The sequence below is a fragment of the Pungitius pungitius genome, chromosome 2, assembly GCF_949316345.1.
Source record: "Pungitius pungitius chromosome 2, fPunPun2.1, whole genome shotgun sequence".
In the NCBI taxonomy this organism is placed as follows: Eukaryota; Metazoa; Chordata; class Actinopteri; order Perciformes; family Gasterosteidae; genus Pungitius; species Pungitius pungitius.
In genome coordinates this window covers 22,800,329-22,824,862 of record NC_084901.1, presented here as the reverse complement: position 1 = coordinate 22,824,862, position 24,534 = coordinate 22,800,329, and the positions used below count along the sequence as shown (strand labels likewise).

Here is a 24,534-nt window from a genome sequence, read left to right as displayed (position 1 = left end):
CCTGACCCCATTAGATGCTGCCAGAGTCACAAACTCAATACTTTATTCATTCCGTCTCCCGTCACTCTGCTCTTTGTCTAACACTTATTCCACTCCTTCGATAAACTACAAGGTTTTAGTTTGGGGTTTTTTTCTCCTGAAGCTTAGACTTATCCGTGGAGCGAGAGAGACATCTAGTGTTGCTCCGGAAAACTGAGCCTCACTCGAATAGACCTTGTGCTGGCTGGATCCTGAAGCTGGTGTCCTTCACAAACCCAAGTTCAGATATCAGGTAAAATATGAAAAGGGAGGGCTGGTAGGCCTACGGCTATATACAAGGCGCTTATTCATATATACAGAAGTAATTGCACTTTTTAGATCATATCTATTAAGTCCGGTAAATGCACCGCATGTGAATGACATAGAAGTGCACTCGAATAAATTCATCAGGCCTCCATCTTCACTTTAGATTGAAATACAGTAAGACTAAGATTGTGAGAAGAGCTGCACACAGGAACGCTAAATCCTACATTGCCTGTACGTCCCTCCTCATTCCCTCCACGTCAACCTTGGAATTGACCTCAACGTTCCATTTCTTCCTCATTATTGTCCCGCCCTTTAACTCCTTTCTCTCTTCATCTCTGCAATTATTGAGCAGTATTTTTCTACCACTCTATAGCTCTCTCCCCTCTCCCCCCTCCCCACACCTGCAGTCTCTCTACGGAGACCATTATAGACCACTTCTATTGTGTTCCAGTGGATCACCTGGCCGGAGATAGACTGATTGGAAAAGAGGGACGGACAGGAGAGGATGGTAACATAACAACCTCAGCTGGGACCGTTTGCGAGGGCCGAACTGCCTTTTCCATCCTCACACTTTATTACCCGAGCTGTGTAAAACATAAATCTCAATTCCTTGCCCGTCTGTTACCATCAAGGCAACAGCGACCAACAACGCAGCTAATAAAGGCGAAAGGTGTGCATGTGTGCACACGTTGTGTGTTCCTTTGTCCTTTTCTGTAGCCGAGAGTGAAAGAGAACATGTATGCGTATGTGTGCATTCACTACACCATGCAGCCCTTGTCTTTTTATTATTCTAGCCTTGTCATTCATTTATTCACTCTTCCTTCCTCCCGTTTCCTTGGCTAAACCTCCCAAGGGCTTTAGAAGACAGGGAGGGACATTAGCATATTTCTGGTGATAAGAGGTGATAGCGTTCATTTCTATTAAAATGGAATTGGACTTCTTTGCATGTATTAATTTCTCAGCCTTTGAACGGTGCTGCAGAAAACAAACAGCTAATGGAGGACGGGGCTGAGATGAGAGAGAGGATGAACTTTTTTTAAACCATTCATCATATATATATATTATATATAAACTTATTAAATGTATAGTCAAAAGTTTGGACACACCTTCTCATTGAATGACAAAATGTGTCCAAACCTTTGACTGCTATTGTATGTGTGCCAAATGCAGCTTTCACTGTGCCAACTGTAATAAGCAGGTGCATGTGAGAGAGAGAGAACGGACATGTATGGGTGTGTATTTATGTGCATGTAATACCTGGCCAGATAGTCATTGCGGATTAGCAGCAGGTGCTGCATCAGGGACAGGAAGTGCGATTCACCTTTGGAGTCCTTCACAGTGTTGACAAGGATCTCAAACACTTCCCTCACATCATTGAAGCAAAAGCAGTTAAGGCTTAACCAACACAAACAACCAAGGTTAATACAAATACAACATTTTCAACTATCAGTAACAACTGTCTCACACCAACTTTTGCTGCACATAGTACTCAAACTTTGAGTAAAACTAACTTTTCTTTACTCAAATACTCAAAACTCAAAAACAAAAACTTAAATAAAAAGTCAAACTAAATAAAATGAATTGGAGACTGAACTTTCAGACCATCTAAAAGCCTTTCTTGTAATAGGGTAGCGGTTTAAAACTAACAATTGTTAAATTATACAAAGATTTTATCAAAAATCATCTGAGGTCAGCAGGGAAATGAGCAGACTTTGTTTTCACTGAATTGTTACGCATGGGAGACACCTGGGGGTGAAAGTAAGAACTGCATGCAGAAATCAGCCAGGCAAATTACAGCAAATGGTGAAACAAAGTACAGTCACTCTACTTCTAACAGGCCAAAACATGTAGGTGTGATAAAGAATCAGCATCGCCTGCATATTTCCCTGAGAATATCTTCATCAGAATATATTTTGCATAGATTGTTAGCCATCCGGAGAACTATTCATGCAAATATGAATGTTCTCAAATGACGTGTAGTAAAATGAACCCGTGCATCCACATGCGACACTAGAAATCAACACAGGTGGGATTGTTTGGTGGTCGTGTGAACCTAATTGGCCGGGCGCTTATCTGTAAAGCATAAACTGATAATTCAGGGTTGCAATAACGCAATGAAAAAGTCCACCAGTATTGAATGTATGTCGTCCTCTACTGAACAGCAGATGAGTAGTAAATGTCTGAGATGGTAATTATGTATTATATGTACATGTATATTGAATGTAAAAATCTCCAAACAAACAGACGATGTCCTTAGAGCCTGTTATGTCTATCAAGTATGAAAATATTCATTTATAATCTATTCTGCTAGAAAGCAGATAAATGACAGGCTAATGACAGGGATCTATCAATCTGATTGTGTGAATTCCTAATTTTAATAATGGAGAGGATACATTCATATACTTCTATATTCTAACCATGTAACACATACACACTTTCATTATAAAAGAAAGTTATATATAGGTTGCACCAGCGAAGCAACACAAAACAACGAGCCAGCAAAGTTACGTTGTAACCAGGTATATATAGATTTTCAAGGTCAAAAAGTGGACCCTGGAAATTTCGACAGAGGGACAACTTTGCCCAGTAGAAGGATATTCCATCTCAATGCGGATGTCATCAAGACGTGCTTTGAGGTCCTCAGAGTCATCTTCAGCCTGCTCATCAAACACTGTGAGTTGCACCCTCAGCTCTTCGTTTTCTATCATCCGCACCTCCTGCAGGGAGAGTGGTGGGATGTGGGCGGGGGGGGGGGGAAAGGCACAGGGGGGAGATTACAGGGAGAGCGTGACAGACATCGAGTTTGGACAGTTGAGAGGCATCACGCACAGTGTACAAGGGTGTTTCAGAGTAAGGATTTGCAAATGTGTGTTTTTAGAGAGAGATCCCTTGAGTGTATAATATGAAAAAGAGGAGGGGGGGGGGGGGGGTGTTCTGTACCGTCAGCAGGTCTTTGAGACCCAATCTTTGCAGTTCGGAGCGAATATGGATCCTGAAGTCAAGCTCTTCTCCCCGGCTTATCAAGGCATTGATTAGCTGCATGCAGCCACCCTGAGACAAAAAAACATTGGACAGTCAACTTCATAATGTGGAGTAAATGGACGGATGCCAGCTAGAATACTAAAGACAATGAGTCTTTTTTCGCTGCATTGACTGTCTGTCAGAACGCGACCAGGTTGTTTTTTTCTTCTCAACAAATACACACGTGGGGATTTATGAACGTTCAAAGGAGCACCTTCAGAGCAACGTTGGGTTTTCCCATGCCAGCAAGGAGCGGCTGAAACCTCTCAATGTCCCGTCTCTCTGCCTCCTCGGTGATGGCCTCCAAAACACGCTCATGACTGCAAAAAAAGGAAGTTATGCACATGATGTAAAACGCTGCTACGCCTCGTTCCATCAGATACATCAAAACAACTTTTACCATGAAAAACATGTAAGCAGAATTATAAAGTACTTTCTATTCCCTTATTTGATAGCCTTTCGTGGAACACAGGTGACAGAAAAAATGAATATTATTTTAATGCTATGTTGCTCCAATGGAGCAGTTTAATAATCTTTTTTTTAAAGGCTGCACTTTAGACTTATGCTTTGCAGAAGAGTTTGTTGGCTGTTATTTCTGGTGAACATATTTAAAAACATGGTCTTAACATTTCACTCATACTTACAGGTTCTCAGGATGTTCCAATATTGAGATTGCAGAGAGCAGCTTGACAGCATCCACCATCATATGAGGCACCTGAGGGTTGATGGCTTTGACCAGCAGAGGAAATCCCTCATCTGACTCCAGCATGGATTTTAGACCGTGCTAAAAGGGGAGAAAAGAAATGGGACAGGAGAAAGGAGAATGAGTGAGACGAGGCTTTCATGATTCATATTGTGGTGGATGCATCCGAAGAACCAGAATGAAGATGTATTCCGTATAAACAACCTATTTTACCAGGTAAATTATCATTGTGTGGGATTATTAAACGTGAAAGATTAAGATGGAAATCATACTAATTTCGTAAATTTGGAAACATCACACTAAACCCCCAAAGCGTAATAGATCCCAAAGATAATCCACGACTGCATTCATTGTAATGAACTGACCAGTGGGTCACATTGACTCAATACTGCTCTCTAGTGCAGGAATCACACAACAACTATCTCCAATCAACCTGAGGAAAGAGTTCATTTCTTACCTTGTTGTTCATGAAGGCTTTTAAACAGCGAATGATCTCATGCTGACATTTCACTCCCACCATTCTAGTGGTTGGATGAGAGGGACAGATACAGAAAGCCATTATGGACACATCGGGTTAGATGGCCTTCTCTGTGGTTTGAGTGTCTTACGGGTATTCGTCTTTGTCCTCCTGTAGTCTCTTAAGCAGGTTGAGCAGCAAGGCGAGCCCCTCGTTTCCAAAGGTCTGCACCCAACTGGAAGGTACAAGAGCATCTGATTAGACTATTGTGGTCTTCAGCCTTATTCCCATTCCCTCTCTTAGAATATACTTTGCTCACAAAGCAGTTGTCTCTTGTCACATAGAAAGTTTATCCTTTGTTTTTATTTAATTTGTGTAGCTAATTCTGTAGCCTATATTTAATGTCTCATTTGGGGACAATCCACGCTGCAGTGTCTTCGATTATTATTAGTTTAGCATCACCTTTTTATCTGAAGGTCAAACTCTGCAAATGTATGTGGTCAAATAATTACTGATTCTTTAACAGGAATGGTTACAAGCTGTAATGAGCGGTCACGTATGGACGGTTTGTAGAGATCACACAACACAGAAAAGTGTATGAACATCAGCTGTGTGAGGAGCTGAAGAATGTGCTTCCTTAAAGGCCGTATTCAACATATTCGGTTGGAGATTACATTACATGTCATTTAGCTGACGCTTTTATCCAAAGCTACTTACATTCAATTTTTGCCTGGGGAGCAATTAGGGGTTAGGTGTCTTGCTCAGGGACACTTTGACATAGCACATGGGGCAGCTGGGATTCGAACCGCCAACCTTGCGGCTACTCCATGCGCCACTATCGCCCACACACAGATCTGCCCTCCACAACAGGATGCACTGCATGTATCTGTGTGCGTGTGTGTTACCTGACAGGGTTGTTATTGAGGGAGACTCGCAGAGACTCGAGGCAGCTCAGTAGCTGCGCGTCTCGGTAGTCAGACTTCAGCTCCTGGATGTACATCATGGCTGATTTGGAGCTCTCCTTCTGGTTCTGACCCTAATCAACGAAAGGTTGTGTTTTGCATTAACATTCATCTCGTCACATAATATGAATAATATTATTGATTGATGAGCAGAATTAAAAAGGCCCTGTGCGTGGGCCTATTTCAGTTACAAGAACGGTGTTAGCAACCACCTGTTTTGTAGATTATATTACACCCAGCTTTTATTTACCTGACTACTTGGGTGGTTGATTAAATTAAATGAACCGACATGTCAAGCTGTTTATCCATTTGTATAAGGTCTATAGCAAGCTACTATTGGCTCAAGGGAGGAAGCCCTTCAACTTCAGAACCGTAGTGGTCATTTATCTGAACATCTAGTCGACCATAAGAATAAGATAAATGTATTGCATTAGTATTATTATATTTATCCATCAGGTACGGGACCAAACACTTTGTAACTTTTACAAAGCTGTCGACGCGTTGTATTAGTGCATGTGTTTGGGTACTGACGGCTTTAGACGTGTGGAGGTACTGGGAGACCATCTCCCGCTTGATCGTAATGTCTTTTGCCCTCAGAGGCTGCTGCTTCTCCCCATTCAGGTTCATATCCACCTGAAGGAATATAGGCAAAAGGATGGGAGCAGGAGAAAGTGAGAGATATGAGAAAGGAAAAAGTGTTTAAAGACCTGCAGACAGTATTTTCTTAAATCTACAGATTATGATGCTAACAGGTGAATCTTTTGAAAAAACACAACACACGACTCAAACAAACATGCAGCTTCTCTCTCACCAGCATCTGTTCAAAGAGCTCCAGCACGTATTCGTCGGGGTGATCCTGCAGCACCGCGCTCTGAGCGCTGATCTCGTAGCTGGCTGCTGAAGAGTGTCGGTGACTTGGCGCTTGGCCGGGCTTCTCTTTGTCCTTTTTCATCCTCATGCTGGTGAAACGTTCCAGCTGGATCAGCGGAAACACATGACACATGTTAGAGGAAAGAGGTCAAAGAGAAAATAAATAAATAAAAGATAAACGGAAACATGCAAAGTGTGTAACCATTACTGGAAGGTCACAAGGCACGGTGACAATCCCTAATCAGCTCACGGTTTGAAGGGCCTCTTGATTACTGATGTTGAGTCATTGAATGGTAATAAAAAACCAGAGGGATTTTTCTCCTTCAATTTGGGGATATCATGTTTTAACAGTAGAAACCGTTCAACAGTGAGACAGTGATTAGGGATTAGAGAGACAAAGACTGCACATAAAGTTGAACAACGTTTAACATGCTCATCACTGGCCAGCACAGAACACAACACTCAGTCTGGGAAACCAGATGCATGGAAGCATCTGGTTTTAAGGACTTCATATTTTAAGTGACCACTTCCATAAACAATCAAAAAACTGTGTTTCAGGTCTACGTTTCAGGCCTTTCATGCCGTTGTGCATTTTGCTCACAGCATGCACATCCAGCATGAGCACAGAGCAAGACAAGGCACAGATAATAAACATTTGTGTTACGCTGGATTAGCTTTGTGTGACGTGACATTGAAGCAAATAATGGTGAGTTGCTTTATCAAAGTCCACAATGACAGATGACAGGTTAAGCACACGTGTGATGTTGGAATGCATTTAAGAACCTACCTCATCAGGAATCAGGCGTTTGAGTGTCTGTAAAGGACCAACAAAGGTGACAGGGAGCAAAACAGAAAGGTAGGGGGAAGAAATAAAAAATAAATAAAACAGACGGGTGGGAAAAGCAGAGACAAGTGGGGGGAGGCAGAGAGAGAGAGAAGAATTCATTAGACAGAAATCCTTCATGACAGGAGAAGGATCCAGGAAACTCTGCTGAGCTCACGAGTGATTCACAGGATGGCAGAGGGGAAAACTATAAATGAATTACTGTCATAGTTTAATGCATTCGTCATTAATCCACATCTCTTAGAGAACTAACACATGTAAATTAGAGTCTACGTTGGAGGTAATCAATTCGCCTGGTAGCTACTAATTACATTAGAAAGCCAGGAGATCAGCGGTCAGACAGTGGGAGTCAGAAGTACATTTTTCAAGGAGGGGAAAAAAACACTTGTGTGTCAAGGCCACTAGGTGTCAGCCTGTGTCCATTAATATTCTTGTTGTGACAAATTGTGGAGCAATACCATCCAAATGTCTCTTCTTCACCTAATCCCAAGTAAGCCTTCAAACTAAATAACCTAATCATCACAATGGAAATAAAAAGGACAAGATATAATGGAAATTTAAATGTTGTTTTCTCATCACGGACGCAATGACAAGCGCAGGAAAAAAATGAGGTTTTGAAACTGTGGGCCAGTAGTGAAAAACTGCTTCATTAACAGTATAAAAAGGGAACCCGTCTACTTGCTGACCACGATACGTTCTTTATCCTCTACTTTCTCATTGTGTTATTTGTATTATATTGAAACGTAGCTTTCGGTTAAGATTCAACTTCCAGATGTTGCTCACCGCCTCTTAGTAGTGCGATTCGCCGTCTGAGTGAAGTACTAGTTTAAAAAAGTGTACTGCTATAGATTGTGATAGGATTCCCAAGTCTGTTGTTGATGGTGCTCATTTGAATGCCTGTCTTGCCCGCTAGGTGTCAGGCTTCACTTGATAACGAGGGAAACACGACGGAGGTGCTTTCAACCATCACAGACGCCCTTCAATTTCTCCAGAGAGCAGATGAAGCAACATCAAAGGGTCAATAATATTACACTACAACAGTAAAGGGTCACATGAAGAAAAAAAAAGTATCCATGACATGTTTCCCATGGTATTACCAAGTCTGACAGGACGAAGTGAAGCGCATGATACAGAAAAATGAAACGTGTGTTAGACGATGCCACAAACACAACACCCACATGATGCCTTGCATATTGAAGAACGCATTCAAATCCAGAGAACTCAGTTGGGAAATGAAATGACTGATGTCTGCTGCTCACCGCCATTTATTTCTCTTTTGAGGCATTTTGTTTAATCATTAAAATCCCCTACATGGCATTAACTTGAGGGTGCATGAAATCAACTTGGTTTGTTGTTCTAGGGGTGTCTTGATATGCTGGTAATAGCAACAATCATGCTAAAAATGAAAAGATAGTGTTAATAAATTATCTTGGCCGCTAGCACAGTGAACATCTAAAATGATGACAGCTCTAGTTGTTTTTGTCCACAGCAGTCTCAGGATCTTTAAATAGCGACTAGAGCCTCACTTAGCAAACGCCTATTGAAAAAGGTACATTATTTTTATTTTACACTCTGTGTCAGAATGTTGTAGTTATTAAGACTTCATGCTGTGTCCATGCACCTACAAACATCCAGGGCTGTTCTGGCGAAAGACGGACTACAGCCTTTTATTCTGTGGCATGAGAAACTGAAGAAATGAAGATGGGGAGAGCAGTCAAGAGAAGCTGGATTGAGAGCGATCGCACAGGAAACCGACTGACGTCAGGAAGGCGGCTTTAGAGAGAGATGGGGAGGAAGAGACAAAAAAAATAGTTTGTCAACTAACTGAAGGGGCACAGTTCCGCTTTTCAACCCACAAGTACAGTTGACTTACAAGTCTGTAGACTGTGTGTGAGGGGAGCCACTGACAGATCTACGTACCCCCGGCCGACCTCACAAGGTACAAAGGGCTCGGCTATCGTTAACACAATGTGCAAGGAACTGCTTATTGTTTTCGTAGAAAAAGAGTTTGTGTCGGCTTTGAATTACAATCAGCTTAACAGTTTAACAATTCATGATAATATCTAAAATAACATTACTTGGCTATCCAAGACATTCTAAAATTATATTAATATTACTCAAATCCCTCTCTAGCTTTGTTCTATTATTATTTTGTTCTGTTTCTGGCAATTGATGTACTCTCAAACAACAGGTGGAGGGAGAAAATGTATAATTATTAATGATCAAACATGTGATTTAAATCTACAGTTGATCACTGTAAGAAAAGTTTTCCTCATGTCATATTGTTTAAACACTATGATGTAACCAATATCATGGTGGTAGTATATTAAATATATAACACAATCAGACAGAACAATGCAGTCAGCTTTGGTGCTAAAAGCTGCTACTCAACAACTGACACTATTATCATTGACAAAAGGTCATGAAACTAGAAAAAAGTACATAATCTAACTTGTGTTGGTCTTTGCCTTAAAGTGAATACTGCTGAATCATATACTGGCCTAATGGCGGTTGACAAAGTAAGAACCACTACAACTCCTTTGATGATGGATTCAATTGTTTACCAAGCTAAAACACAGGGTGTGCGTTATTTCCCGCATTACAAATGTGATGACTGGCTGATCTGCCCGTTTGAGTAGAGTCAGCATCAACGTAATGGCTTTTGGTTTGAGACAGTGGGTTGGTCAAAACAAGCAGCTCAATGACAGCTCCTTGAGTAATTGTGGCGCACGTTTACAAAACAAAACGTGACAGCCTATGGACCAAACGGTAGGAATGATTAGAATACAAGCGGAGCTAAATTTATTTATTTATATATCTACTTTCCTGAGAAATGCCAACCTGCTGTGTTCACAGATACATGTAAGAAATACTGCTGGAGTCTGAGCTCAGAAAGCTTCTGGTGAACCTGCTGGATTTCATCTGATGATTCAAAGGACCGTGGAGAGTACTACCGATTACCAAGTTAAAAAAGAACTATATCCTCGCTGCTTATGAAGCTCAGAGAGAGGCACCGACATTAAATTGAGTCATTGGGGTATCTTACCCCAATACAATACATAAGCCGAATCATAAACAGACCATGATGCTGAGCATCCAATGCCTGTGATGGACTAACGAGTGGGGCTGTTTTCACATTTTCTCATCATAATAGAATTAAGGCAACTGTATTGTACATTATCCTGGAAGACAAAGTGAAGCTGGATTTACATATATTTTGGTCAGTCCTGAGTCATTTATCTGTGATCTTGGTGTTGCGCCCTGCCGGTTAGCGTACAGTGTTTGAAAGGTTTTGATTACGTCTCGTCTGCGGCCTCCCAGGATCTTTATTTAGTCTTGTAGCTTTATGTATTGTGTGTAGCAGGCGAGGACTGAGCAGGACCCTTTGTTTTAAAAGCAAAAGGCCATCAAAAAATAAATATTAAATGACAATGTAATGAAGACAAAGGGTTTTTTGTCAATCTAGAGATGCTTTACACAACTTTATATACGAGACACATTATTGCCGCCATATCCATACTTAAGTATGACTAAAAATCCCAAGGAAACTCATTTGGCCTTATGAAGTCACAGTATTCACAGAAAAATAAAGAAAACAAATGACCTGTCTGATGGGATGGATGTGGTCTTATTGCACTCATTTCTATTTGTGATGTTATTTGTGATTCTCAGAAGCTGAGTATTTGGGTCATAACATTTCTTGATATCAATCTTGTGTGAATATCTCTGGGAGACGGTCGGTCAGGAGGGGAGTGTATGGGTGAGGTAAGGGGAGTGATGGTGTGCCACTTGCTCATGCCAATTATTCCTCCTCTTAATGCTTTAAGGAATGACGAGTGTAGTACTTTTATTGCATAAAAAACTTTGACCAAGAACCATTAACAGGTGCTGAGCTACACAGCGTGTGAAAGCGTTATTATTTTTGCTTACAACGTTGCCACGGCTACGTACATAGTGTATGAGGGGGAAGAAGCACTGGGGCAGACCCGCCCAGACTTAACAGCAGGAAATAAGCCACACCCCTGATGCATTACTCACACAGACTCAAGTGTTTGGTTAACAGGCGTCGAAAGTAACACACAGTGAAACCTACAATTTGACCCAGGCTGTGAGGAGCATTGGGAATTTGACCTCATCCGATCACAACTTCTTTTTGCATTACAACGACTTTCCCTCCCCTCCCCCCCCCCCCCCCCTCCTGACCTACTGACTGCACCGACCCGCTCTGTGAGAGTTGTGTCAGCGCAAGTGGGGCATGTTTGCTGCATGACTGCTCCTTGTCCTCCGTCCACTGATGTAGACAAACCCCCCCACATTCACACGGCCCCACCTCTTATAACAAGGGAAACCTCTCTTTTTTTCATGTGTCAGCAATAAAAAAAAAACTTCCTTTTGAAAATATCTGACTGCATTGGTTCCAGGGACACTTTGACACTCCTCTTCTCGGGAGATTTAACAACGCATGCGAAAGGCTAAACCTACAATCTGGAGAAGGGTGTCTCTTTTGGGCCAATCCGAATCAGCGAATTCAACATCACTGTTATTCAGTTCATTGTCGCACAAAGCAAAGCTTGGAGGAGGTTTTTATCCCTTTAACAAAGAGTTGACAACATGCAAAACAGAAATTGACAAGACAAACAATCAATGTTGGACGGACCGTCTTTTGAGTCTCTAAGTTTAAGACCTCACGCTTCACAGACCTCATCCCACTTGTAGTCACTCATAACTCTGGTGGTGTGGCATTGTACAATACTAAAACTTTGATATAATACGTATCTGGATACTTGAACTGTGTTTTAAGATGAACGGGTACAATCGTAGATCATAACGCGGTAAATCCTTGCAGAGATAAGCACGAGCACTGCTGGCCGAGAAGAAACATGGCTGCGGCAAGTTTCATCTCAAAGTACCTGTATAAACCAACATTATAGTATATATATATTATATTATTGTTATGCCATTATTAACTATACGTTTCCAGTGTCGGTACACAGGGTAACATGATGAGGTGTTAGGCCTTCAGCGTGTTTACTGAAGTTCCCATACGGAATACAAATCTCAGACCTTTACAGCCACATTACCACAGGAACCGGTTACTGTCTCCCACACACACGCTTACAAATTCTCACCACCTCCCTCATACCTCGGCCCACTGTACCAGTACACAGAGACTTGGCTGATACGCTTACATCATTGCTCCTTCAGATGAACCAGCATCCTGGATGCACAGAGACAGGGTTTGTTCCTACGTTTGCTCGGAGGCCCAACGACAACCTGCTCATTTCATTCTTATGACTTTAGAGAGGCGGTCAGTGGAAGTTATTAGAACCGCGTTGAAAAGAAACTGGAAGAAAAAAAAGAGGAAGGGCACAGGAAGGTTGGGAGTCTCACCTTAAGGGCTTTTGTGTGTCCCTTTCGTTGTGTCCTGCCACAATATGAACTCAGCCAGAGCCCAAAAACCATAAATCACAGGCTTGTGAGAGTGGTTGATTAAGATGTGAGAGTATAGTGTACATTTATATTTTAAAGAAAGTGCCCTAAATCCGCCATGCATGTGCATCGAACATTGGAAAAAAATATTTGTTCGGGTCAGATACTGACCACTTCGACCGAACGCGGGCAAGACCTCTGACGATCCGACCGGCAAACGGTACAGAAAGTCATCCGGTGGGCCGGATGTGGCCTGCGGGCCACGAGTTTGACATATGAGAGCTAAGCAATTTATTAAATGGACCCTCAAAAGTCTCATTGAAAGAAGTCATCAGAAATGCATTTTCCTTTGTTACTTTGAGCTATTCAAACATTAGTGTTAGTTTTCTACATTTAGTTTGAATTAAATTTGACCATTGTTTGTTGTCAATAGATTTAAAAGATATTAACAGCTTTGGAGACAACCTTTAGTTTACTATGCTTTATTTGGGATTCTTCCATGTTTATCATTATTGCTAGAATCTTGATTGTGCATGTGTGTCCAGAAGCTTCCTTTCATCCACAGCCACGACATCTCAGTCTGAGATTAGCTGTAATCTGTCAGACTGGGAGAGTTGCAGAGAAGGATTGACACTGTAATCCTGACAAAGTCCCCCCTCCCCCATCCCATGCACAACATAGGTAACAGAATCAAGAGCATTGGTATCTGTGAGGATCGGTCTAGAGGTCTGTTCATCCCCATCTCTGCTTTCTGGAGAGTCCCTTCACAGTCACAATGAGCTCATCCAGTTAGGACAACTAAACCGCCCGACACAATGTGCTAAAGGAACTAAATGTCTTATCTCCTACACTAAGAGATATTTGTCCTACACAAATAACTTATTATCATTGTTATGAAACAAATGTAAAATTCTTTGGACAAGCAGTTGTATCCTGGTATTCTTATGGCTATAAGTTAATAGTTGTATCTCTTATCCTCCGACACGTTCTTACTAGGAAGGCAACAATTAAGGCTGGGCAGCATACCGATTCAACCGGTAGATCGACATAAGATATCCTTATGGAATGACTTTACACAACAGCAGATGTTTCTCTTCAGCAGACAGCAGGCTTTATTTTCACACCTCACCTCTGAACAGAGCTACTTGTCTTGAATGATCTTGAAGATTGAATCATGGTTGTATCCTTTTATAACATTTAATAACCCACATCAAATGCTCTTTAACAACACAACAGTTTGACACTAATAATTGTATAATTATAAAATTACCCAAACAAACTGCATGCTGGGTACAGGTCACTTGCTATCATAACAAGAAGAAACTCCATCGCAACATGGAAACATAGAAAAGAGGGATAAACAACTTATGTCCAAGAGAGAAAAATCCAACATAACTTAGATCAGAAAACAATTTCTTGCAAAGTGGGTCGAGCCACTGGTATTGCCTCTGGTGGCAACACTAGGAGCCACAACAAGCTAACACGCCAGCCAGGTAAGGGCAAGTTGGCCAGATCTGCACATGCAATAATGAGTTCCACTTTGTTAAAACCAGATTTTACACAGACATTTTTTTTTTTTTACAAGAGATTGTATTGAAGACAATTGATGAGAGCATCACCATTATAGCATGATCATAGGAGGGGAATTAAAGTAGTATGTCCAGTATGGCTATGCATCCCACTACAGAAAGAAAAAAAAAAAAAAAACTTCAAAGCAGTTACTCTAAATAACCCATCTCCGGTGTTTAATAATTCACACCTGCCCATTGGACTCTGCCAATAAAAACCTGCTTTATACCTCGACATCTTCCAGACCTCTAAGGCATCCAGACCACCAAAGGTTTAAGAGCGGTTTGTGAGTGGATATATTTAGTAGGCCGCTGGTACAATAGATGGAAAGGAGGAAAGGAAAGCGATAAGGGGACAAATAAGGAAGCTTACTGTTCGTTATTTTTGCACAACTTCCTGTCACAAACCACAGAATTTGAGAAATAATAATCGGGGTGAGGCACTGACATATCTGCATGTAAGTGTCTTTTAGTGTGTGTAATAGTCGGCCAAAGCCAACCGGTTCCGGCAACCGGGGGGGTTAAAGACGGGGGGAGGGTAGTAGTCACTCTGTGCCCTGCTGCGAGCTCACACGGACATATTCATTTATTGTTCAGTGTGGAACAATAAAAGGAGAACTTCTTTAGAATAGCTGACAAAATGAGCATGTGAACGATGGGTGCACACCCAGAGGTCAGAGCAGGGAATGCATTGCTCCATATTTCTTCATCTCTTTCCAGAGAAAAATGGAGCCACGGTCATCTACCTCGGCCATAAGGTGGCAGAAATGCAAAGAGTGGGCCGTTCGTTTTCATTCAAAGATATGAGAGTAAACAAAACAAATACCACTGACCGGTCTGCCCTGTTTATCGGTTTCAGCTGAACGGACTTTATACCTTCTGAAGGCCTCGTACAAACATCTAAACGAGCGAACTAAATATCCAACTGCTCCAGGCGACATATGCACACAGGCATTTTTAAGTTAAGTAAAAAAATAATAACAATGAAGGGCGAGCAGAGAAAACAGTCTGATGCATTACCAAGTTGAAATAAGACTGCAAGACACAACTATACAAAGGCACAAAGGTTACACAAAAACAGTCCGCTATGACTTGCGCTATCGGCGGAAAAAGGGAGGGCTGTGACACTGACTGTTTACTGATACAGACAGAGGAGTAAGCTGTCGACCACTGTGGGACAAAACTCTGCATAGCGGCCTAAAAATAGCATTTCTGATCAGTTAGCTTAGCAAGAGACGGAATTAACTAAACCATTTCATCCATGACAACGCAGAATACTGCTTAAGCGACATGGGTCATGTCCTGAAACAGAAAAGTCACTGCATCGCTGCACCTTCAGAGAGTAGCAGTCGGAATGAGCAGTGTGATAAAGTCTTTTTAGCACAAATGTGGAATTAACTTTCATCTCAGTCCTAAATTTTAGATTGTCATATTAGATGTACAGAACATTTTCAGATTTTTCTGGAATCAACATTAAAAAAACATGTCGATTTTTATTTTTATTTAAACCAACATTGGGAATTGCACTTTTAGCAGAATGGGATAGCTGATATCATCTTTTTGCAGAGGTTTTTTTTTTGTCGCAATAATAGCATTTCAACATGAGAAATGAGGGAGAAATTTCACAACAGCAACCTGAATGTGACTCTTCAGCAGTCTCAGTGAGTCCATCAAGACGGGCCTTTTGTCAGTCTGGTTACCAGGAAAGCCCAGTGTTTGTAGTGGTGGAGGGATTAGTAGCCGGAAGTACGGCGACTTTGTTGGAAGCAACGTGCTAGGACCACCATCATTAAATGGATCGAGTGACTAGACCCATCTGTGGGATATCTCGAAACCACGCAGCCAGGAGGCACTTGATGTGTTGTTATCAGAGGACAAAGGCTCAAGACGTTAATTGGGAATTCCTATGAACTAAAAGAAACGGGTACAATCCAAAGTATGGTGTTAAAGTGGCATTCCTCCTCGTGTTAAACAGCTCAGCACTTACAGCAAGTAACAACAGGCTGCAGAGCAAATCAAGCGCAGCCCTTGGCCTTTTCTTTTTCCTCTGTAAAGTACAGTGAGGACAGAATGAACAGAGACCACCATGTTAAACACTATGCTCATCCATGTTGGGTTATTATTAACAGTATCTGGACAATAGTTTAGTTTCAGACTGGACGTAAACAGCCCTGAGCCAAGTGTATAATATTGATTGAAGAAATCAATTGCAAAGTGTCAAAGAACAAGGTCTGTTAATGCATCATTTGTCTCGTTGAGTTAACAATTCATAGCACCACGATGAATAACAATGCCAGAGCTCTTTGTGTATCCGCGTCTCATCGACCTTTATGTAACACACCGGGAATTCTATCTCTGACAATGAATAAAACACCTGCGATTAAATTGCTGCCTCGGGGTGTGGCCACATGACTAACAGGCTTAAAAGGTTTCAGACAGGGAGAATTAACCTTAGGATTTGTTTTTCCCGAATCATCCCAGTAAGCTCAACTTTCCATTCCCATCACACCACCTGTGACTTGTCATTATTGTTGACTCCTGCACATTTTCGAACCTTATCTGCATTACAGCTTTCTGGCTCCTTCCCCGATCACTTACTCTTGTTTCAGTCACACTCTTCTTCTCCCCCACTCAGCTCCACGTTGGCTCACTTGTAAAACCTTGCTCAGCCTGGCTCTCTAAGACTCTGAGACTAGAGGCCTCTGCTCCAAGCAGTCCATTAACCACTCCAGTTTCACGCTGGCACCCGGTCATCCTATTCTTCAGCTCACAGTATGCTCTTCTTCCCCTGAGATGAAGTGCACAGGAAGCTGGATCTATGTGTGTGTGTGTGTGTGCACCTAGATGTGCGTGTGTGTCTGGGGACAACAACAGACATAAAACGAAAGAGGGCAAAAGAGACCCACTGCGCAGTAAAGGTCATTTTGAACAACTCCACTTGACTTTTAACCGAGTCGGAATTAGTAACTTAAGTGTTGTGACTGGCTTAATTCATGTCCTTACTTTGCATCAACTATTTGCTGAGGTGCTTCCCCCAGGAAGTAGGTGCACCACTGCACAGTAGACACATGCAAGCACAAGGTTTCACGCTCGAAGGAAGGGGCAATTACCTTTGCTCTTGATCATGAAACACACTAACGTGTTAACCTGCCTTCAACACACCGCGCCGCTCGGTGAGAACATCAGCAGGATCCCAAAATGCAACACTGCGTACAGCTCACATAAACACAGAGGAAAATAGCGGTGTGGTTTTTAATTTCCCGTCTGGTGACTGATGTTTAAATATAGTAAGTTGAATATATATAATATAATATATACAGTAAGTGTAGTTGAATTATATATGCGTTACCTAATTTAAAGGGTGGGGAAAAAGTAAACTTTAAAACTACAAATCTGATTTCAGTCAGATAAAATCACCTCCATTATGATTTTTCTTAACCAGACAAAAGAAACCCAACTGGCGAGTTGAGGTTGCATGCATGCATGGGCAAGCCAGTAAATATTTAACCAGCGAGAAAAACATGTGCCTTAAACACGTGTTTGACAAAGTTTGATTCAAAACTCACAAACCATGAAGGTCAGAATGGGCAATGAATTTTACAATTGCAGTGTAAATTTCATGTAATGCCAGCCTTCCTCTGACAAATGACAATATGAAACGCCAATAACTAGAAAATAACTATGAAACTTTGAAGGGAATGTCTAAGAAGACCCCCAAAAATATGCTCACGTTGTACAACTCCCTCCAAATATTGGTCTCCCTCTAAACTCATTTTCCTTACCAGAGGAAATTCATCTCCTCAGCCAACCTTTCACCTATATAACAAATCAACACTCAAAAAAGAAAACACTCAAGCTCAACAAAAACTCAACAAGCTGGGAGAAAATATCAACCTTGACCTTGTATCCCAAACAAGTGTCCCAGGCAGTGATCCCTGGCTAAAGCAAACTGTGCCTGGCAGCCTGTTTATGGCAACAGCATCCATGGATGCAGATTCTCTCTCGTTGGGCCTGAAACACCAACGTTGTTTGGGAGAGCAATACGCAGCAAAGATGACCGTGCTCAGTTACAGAGGAATCTAAATAAAGTCAATAAAGTTTAGCATTCCTGTGAAGGCTACATATATCAAGAAAGACGGTGTTTCAACTGAGTCACAAAAATGCTAAGGCTTAGAGGTATGCTAAACACACAGCAGGGACACATTACACCAATATTATGCAGTTGAGCTGTAGTAAACATTGCATGAGAGGATTAGGGGGTTAAGCAGTAAATTTAATACACTGAATGATGATTGGGCAGAATATGTGGAAAATGTTTTGGCGATACGAAAAGTACAAGAATGTAAGGCCAATGCCACACATATTTCAGTGGCACATATCTCATCATGTAATCTTCACGAGTATGTCGGAGCGAACAGGAAGCAGAGAGCGATGAAGTCACTGATAATGCCACAGACAAGTGTGGATCAAGTACACAGCGCAAAAGAATTATAATCTGCTGAACTGTGACTGCAAAGTCATACATGAACCTGCCAGAATGGGATCCAATTTCAGACGTGGTAATCAGGGACAAAGCTCTTTCTAAAGGGCTGCACACACACACACACACACTCAAAAAGTGCACTGACGGTTACTTCAGGACACATTGCACAGTTGATTTTGGTCGATGACTCATATTTACTTACAGCCGTACCTAAACCTATGTAAACAACACTACTGTAATAATATGCCATTCATCAAATTCTCTCTTTATTTTCATCCAACATAATCCCTATTTCCAAAAAGTACATTTACCGTTAAGAGTATGTCTAATGATCACCAACCGCACAACATCTTACTAATTAATTCATTAATCCCATGTGATTTATACATGTGTCTAGTCAGAAGCCGTTTCTGTGAGTATCTATTGTTTACTCAGGGCCCAGATGTGTGTCCACTGCATCCTCTATGGTTACCGTGTATCTGTGGGTAGGATATCAGTTGGTAGACATGGCCCAGGGGAGTTATGTTACACAACAGTGTGCTGCCTGATGAGAGGCACACACTACTGGGGACTCTTGCTGCACTTGCTCCCCTCATGACGCGAGACTGAGTCACACATGGTGGAACAGCGAGCTACACGGAGACCACATGATGTCACCTAGGAAGCCTTCAGAGGGCCAATGCCACACCTTTCCAGCGAAGGTTATGGCATTCCAATGTTTTCACGAGTTCAAACCCAAGCGCTTATAAGCCATGCAGTGTTACGTTTGTACAAAAAACATAATAAATTAAAAAACATGGTTGTCTCAATGGAAGTTGAAGTGCTGCTATCTTTACAAGTCTTCAAAGTTAGAAGCCAGCTACTTCCTCATATGTTTAACTTACTTTGACCTGAATCCTGCTTCCTAGCCATGTCAGGCTACATTGACAGCTGTTACTCAGCTGCAGGGGGTAAAATAATTACAGGTACGGCGGCAGTGTCTTGCTTTGTAGCTTGGAGGAAGAAAATGAGACCATCTGCGGAGTTGGAGCAACGTTTCTGACCCACGTACCAAAACAGATCATAAAAAGGCGCAACAAGTTGAACCTGCAGGGATACTCACAAATTTCTTCTTCCCTTCTCCATCCTCATAGGACTTCTTTGGCTTCTTGTCCTTCTTAGGACCAGCAGCCGAGGCAGAGCTCCCCGTGTTCGGATCCATATTTATAAATTAATCCGTGTCTTTGAATTGGGTGTTAGAATAAACCCGCGTGGCGGTAATCTCCCTTCGCTCAAACGTAAAAAAAAAACTAAAAGAAAATGTTTCCTCTTACGGTCTTTTTGAACTTTTGAGAAAAAAAGCCAATCGTTGATTCCCCGGGGCCTTGGCTAACTTAGCCACAATTAGCACAAGGTTGCTAATGAATTGGTGGAGAGCCAAGTAAGCTACGCCGAACGAGCCCCTCGCTAAGCAGCCCCTCCGTATCACTGAAGGAGGGAAATTCAAAACACAGCCCCACGTCCTCGGGACGTAAAGTATGAAAAAAGTACGTGGCGTCAATATAATACAACCGAGGACTTATTCTACCCGGAGTTGTCCGTATGAAACACCACCCAAAGCTTTGTGAAACAAAGTCAATTTTAGGTCCTGAAAATTAGCGGTAGTAACTGAGCTACCCGTTAGCTTTAGCTAAGCTAGCTCGTCTGACTGACGACAGAAGGTAAAGTCTCCGTGGAGAGAAAAACAAAATACAAAAAACTCCGCTCTCCCCACTTCCTCGAGTTATTTCGGCGACTATAGCACGGCTGACTCGGCGCGACTGCGTCTCATAAATTCGTTTCCATGACTGCTACAAGTTTGTTTTAACTTTTGAACCCCCCGTGTGACAGGGGAAGCCTATCTAGGTACGTAGGAGTCTTCCTGTTCTTCTGACAGTCCGGTCGTAGCTGGTTGGGGGAGGAGCCTGCGCTCTGCAGCAGACACCTGAGAGGGCTTAACACCACGGACCGTTCGGCCGAGACCGCACCGAGCTGTGGGCTCCGCGGGTCATCAGACAGGCGGGACGGTAAGGTTGCTCCCACGGCTCAATGGTGAGGAGACATCAGCACAGTAGGAACTCTCTCTCTCTCTCTCTCTCTCTCTCTCTCTCTCTCTCTCTCTATATATATATATATATATATATATATACCATGGATGCTCCCTCTTATTGTCTATATGGAGTGATGCTATCCCTAATTTGAGTTTTAACATTCTAGTTATTGTTTCTTTGGCCATTGGAGTGACGTGCATGCTTTTCAAAAGTAGGCGTAATTCCCCGTTAACAGTAATTATGATGTCACAATGTGTGTCTTGATCTAGAATCAAAAATCCTCAAAGAAAAAAGAAAAGAAAAAGATGGTCAAGTCATAAGTCAAAGGAGCAATAACCCGCCACTAGGAGCCAGTAATTTATCTGAATGTTGATAACTAATTTGAACAACTACTGTAATGTGGAGTTATAAATATATATCACAGATGTTTAAGTACAAAAACAATATCTACATCTCACCCTTATACACTAAAGTTTAACCATTAGTTTTTTCTTGAAAGGGCCAAGTTGTTTACAGTTAACTTCAACAGTCTGGAGTTTAAAGAATATACTTTTTTCCCTGAGTCATTGCTGCATCAGTTATTATGTAATGAAAGACCACCACCGCCATTCATACTGTTTCTGTTAAAACTTTACTACATACATTACAAGACCCATACTCTGGGACACTTAAGTATATGTCCGTCACTCATAACATTAGATATAACACATCCATTCAGACATTAAAGACTACACACTCCTTCATACTGCACAGGCCATCCATCTCATATCTGGAAGCGAGATCTTACTTGTGTAAGTGGGATAATTATTGTGTGGAGCATGGACAATTGAACCTGGACGTTTGAGTTTTGGTCTACAACAGTGAAAAACACAATAATGTATTAAAAATAAAAAAGATGTGAATAAAACGTTTTTTGGGGTCAATTATAATTTTGATTCAGTTGTTAAACTTTTTGAAATAAAATATTCATTTTCATTCTTCACATATCACATTTTTTCTATTTTGTAAACTGAAGTTTGCAACTTTGTCATCAAACCGTCCAACGCGACCTCGGGGCGCCGCCAAGTGGTGGAAGTCGTTGCGGTCTCATGCAGAGTCATCCAGCAAACGTAATGTCCCACAAGGAAGCAACTGTCATGTTTCTATTCTCTAAAATAATTTATTTACATTCACCCATGCAATTTACACGAGGTGGTTGTAGTTTTGGTGAAAGAAGATCCAAATATACATGGCAACTGATTTAACCAACAAGGCACATATTGTTCTGAATATGCTGACTTATTTGTCCCAATTCTGAGCGGAATGTCATCCAAAACAGTAGTTGGTCAGTGATTAAGAATTCAACAATCAATGCTGATGTAGTCTTATGGCTCGCAATGCTTCTCAGATTCCAAGAAACAATTTTCAATGCCACAAACAACACACACTGCATGCGTGCACACGACCACGACCAGGATTACAGAGATAGCCTCATTTCTGACTTGGGAGAAGTTTCCAAACAACAAGATTGGAGGGGTTTTGTGCAAAACAGTTTAGTTTATCGCACAAGTGTCATCATAAACTGCAGCCTCAGGTCTTCATTCGCTGGTGTTGACATAAATCGTGGGGGAGAGGTTAATTAAAATTGAAAATGCACTTCAGGGATAACCACCCTATGGCTCTCATGAGAACGACTCTACGGAGGTGTTCGATGAATAACAGCTGGACCCTCACATCACCAGCTGCAGCATTATTTTAAGCGTCGCCATTAACAAGAAAGTGCACAGATAAAGAGACTGCCACTTAAAGTACATTTACATATCTTTATGTGACATTATAGAACAGTCTGTAATTTAATCAGCATTTTACATGGAGAAAAGGGCGTTGTGCATTGATTGTTTCATTTCACGAGACAAGACAGTTAGGTTAAAGTCATAGAAAATGTTGATTACACCACTGTGTACTCTTTCTGTTGCCGTATGCCACGTTTCTGTGAACAAAAAGAAGAAGCTGAACGGGCCACTGAGAAAGAAAATTTAGACTACAATTGCAGGGAGATGAATGAACACAAGTTTTCAAATATACTGTAAAGGAATACATCATTTCTTTCCAAAGTGCAATACGGGGATCATGAGTTGTTTACAGGGCATGATGGATTGTTTCACATTGTATTTATTAATCACCAAAAATAGGCTAGAGTCCCTAAGTTGAGCAGGAGTTATAGTCTAATGTTATGTTGCCATCTGGACCCAGCCAATACACTATTCATCTTCCCACATGCCCCCCATGGTCCGAAGAGCTCGCATGGTGTACAGGCCTGAAGTGTGTGCAACATTTCACTCAGAGAGGCACTGACTAATCTGGTTTTATTTAGACCTTCCAACGTGTCCAAGACAAATATAAAAGGCAAACCACATGATTCCACCAGCAGCAGTTCAAGGAGACCAGTCAGTCCTTCGACCCCCTGCACAGGAGTCTCCCTAAAAAGGTTGCAGATATTTGTCCTGGAGGAGGGGGAGCATGGGGGCGGGGGGGGGGTCTTATTTGTAGGAGCTCCGGGCCTCTCTCAACGACCTGTCATATGGCATGGAGGCGAAGAAAGAGTTCCGCAGCTGGCAGTTGATGAAGAACACAATGAGCAGCACCAACAGGAAGAGCAGCAGGCACATGACTATGTAGGTGATCAGGTCCGGTTTGTGCAGCTCGCCCTCCCGGAGCCCCCCTCCCCCTCGCCCCGTGGTGGGCCTCAGAAGAGCGGCGACGCTCACCGAACCGCTGTGGGAGGTGTTCATGGAGGAGGGGGCATGCGTGGAGGACTGGGCCATGAGTGCCAGGTCGAATCCTGGCGTGTCGGTGGAGTTGAGGAGGATCTGCCTCAGCATGGTTCACCGGCTGCCTTGCCGGCTGGGAGATGGGAGGGGGGGGGGGGGGGGGCAACGCAGAAGGTTATGTAGCCAACTAAGCCAGCGTCTGTTCAGGCTGGCTGTGTGTCCTGTCTCTGATGCACAGATCAAGAAGAATCAGCTGGGGTACCTGTGTGATACAAAATGCAGTCATGCCATTGCACCCGGAATACTTCAATGTCTGACAAGGTCACTGCCCAGGGACCAGAAGACCTATAAACAAATCACGGCACAGCGATATCATAAGTGGTCCTGATGTTGCATAAGATGTATTCTACATAAAGAACATTGAACAATACATTCAACAAATTGCCATTAGATACTGTCAATGAATGACTTACTTTGGTTTGCGCTGCGAAGAGTTCCGCAGGTGAGCTGGAAAGGAACAAAATCTAAACCCCGGGTCCGCATTCCTCAGCGCACCGGCGCTTTTCTCCCCAGCCCCGCAGAGGACGACCTGAGTTTATAGCCTCAGTGTCTAAGTTGGATATTATTAACGGAGCGTCTTCTCTGATATTAAACGGAACCGATCCGATTCCATGTGTCAGCGCAGATTCGGGTCCGGGTGAAACAGCACAATACCAAGTCCACTTCTTGGCGAATAAATCCAAACGGACTCGCCACTGATGCTAAATGAAAAATCGCACTAATCGGATCCGCCAGATGTTCGTGAAGTTCAACGAAGATCCCCGGTGCGCATCTTGCGCGTCCCGGTGCGCAGAGTGTTGCGAGATCCCCCTGCCCTGTGCGTACAGGGCGCAGAGGAGGGACACGCCGGAACCCCTGCGTCTCCAAACCTTCGCTCCTTCGTTTTTTTTTTCTTCCAGCAAAGCGTCGAAACGTGTCGGACAGATGTGACCGACGGCCTCTCTGACCTTACGGGGTTATCGATCCTCTGTACCTAATATTTGAGGAAAGGATGGATTGATGACCGACAAGACGCAACCACGTCTTGCCCCG

General features: G+C 42.4%; 2 protein-coding genes across 2 annotated transcripts in view; both read right to left on the bottom strand.

Moving 5' to 3' along the window:
• LOC119210838 (protein diaphanous homolog 1-like) overlaps window positions 1-20,641 on the bottom strand; it is a 30,799-nt gene extending 10,158 nt beyond the window's left edge. The window contains 12 exon segments of the mRNA XM_062558741.1: window positions 1,543-1,660; window positions 2,885-3,002; window positions 3,226-3,336; window positions 3,521-3,626; window positions 3,951-4,090; window positions 4,467-4,530; window positions 4,618-4,701; window positions 5,372-5,502; window positions 5,960-6,061; window positions 6,240-6,404; window positions 7,086-7,112; window positions 19,726-20,641. Coding sequence (XP_062414725.1) covers window positions 1,543-1,660; window positions 2,885-3,002; window positions 3,226-3,336; window positions 3,521-3,626; window positions 3,951-4,090; window positions 4,467-4,530; window positions 4,618-4,701; window positions 5,372-5,502; window positions 5,960-6,061; window positions 6,240-6,404; window positions 7,086-7,112; window positions 19,726-19,824 — 1,265 coding nt within the window. The 5' untranslated portion in view covers window positions 19,825-20,641.
• Window positions 20,642-20,978: 337 nt separating this feature from the next.
• LOC119210876 (small integral membrane protein 32-like) lies at window positions 20,979-24,534 on the bottom strand. The gene is made up of 2 exons (XM_037461376.2): window positions 23,916-24,534; window positions 20,979-23,704 (listed from the first exon to the last, which is right to left on the bottom strand). The coding sequence occupies exon 2, from the start codon at window positions 23,551-23,553 to the stop codon at window positions 23,212-23,214; it is 342 nt and encodes a 113-aa protein (XP_037317273.1). The 5' UTR covers window positions 23,554-23,704; window positions 23,916-24,534; the 3' UTR covers window positions 20,979-23,211.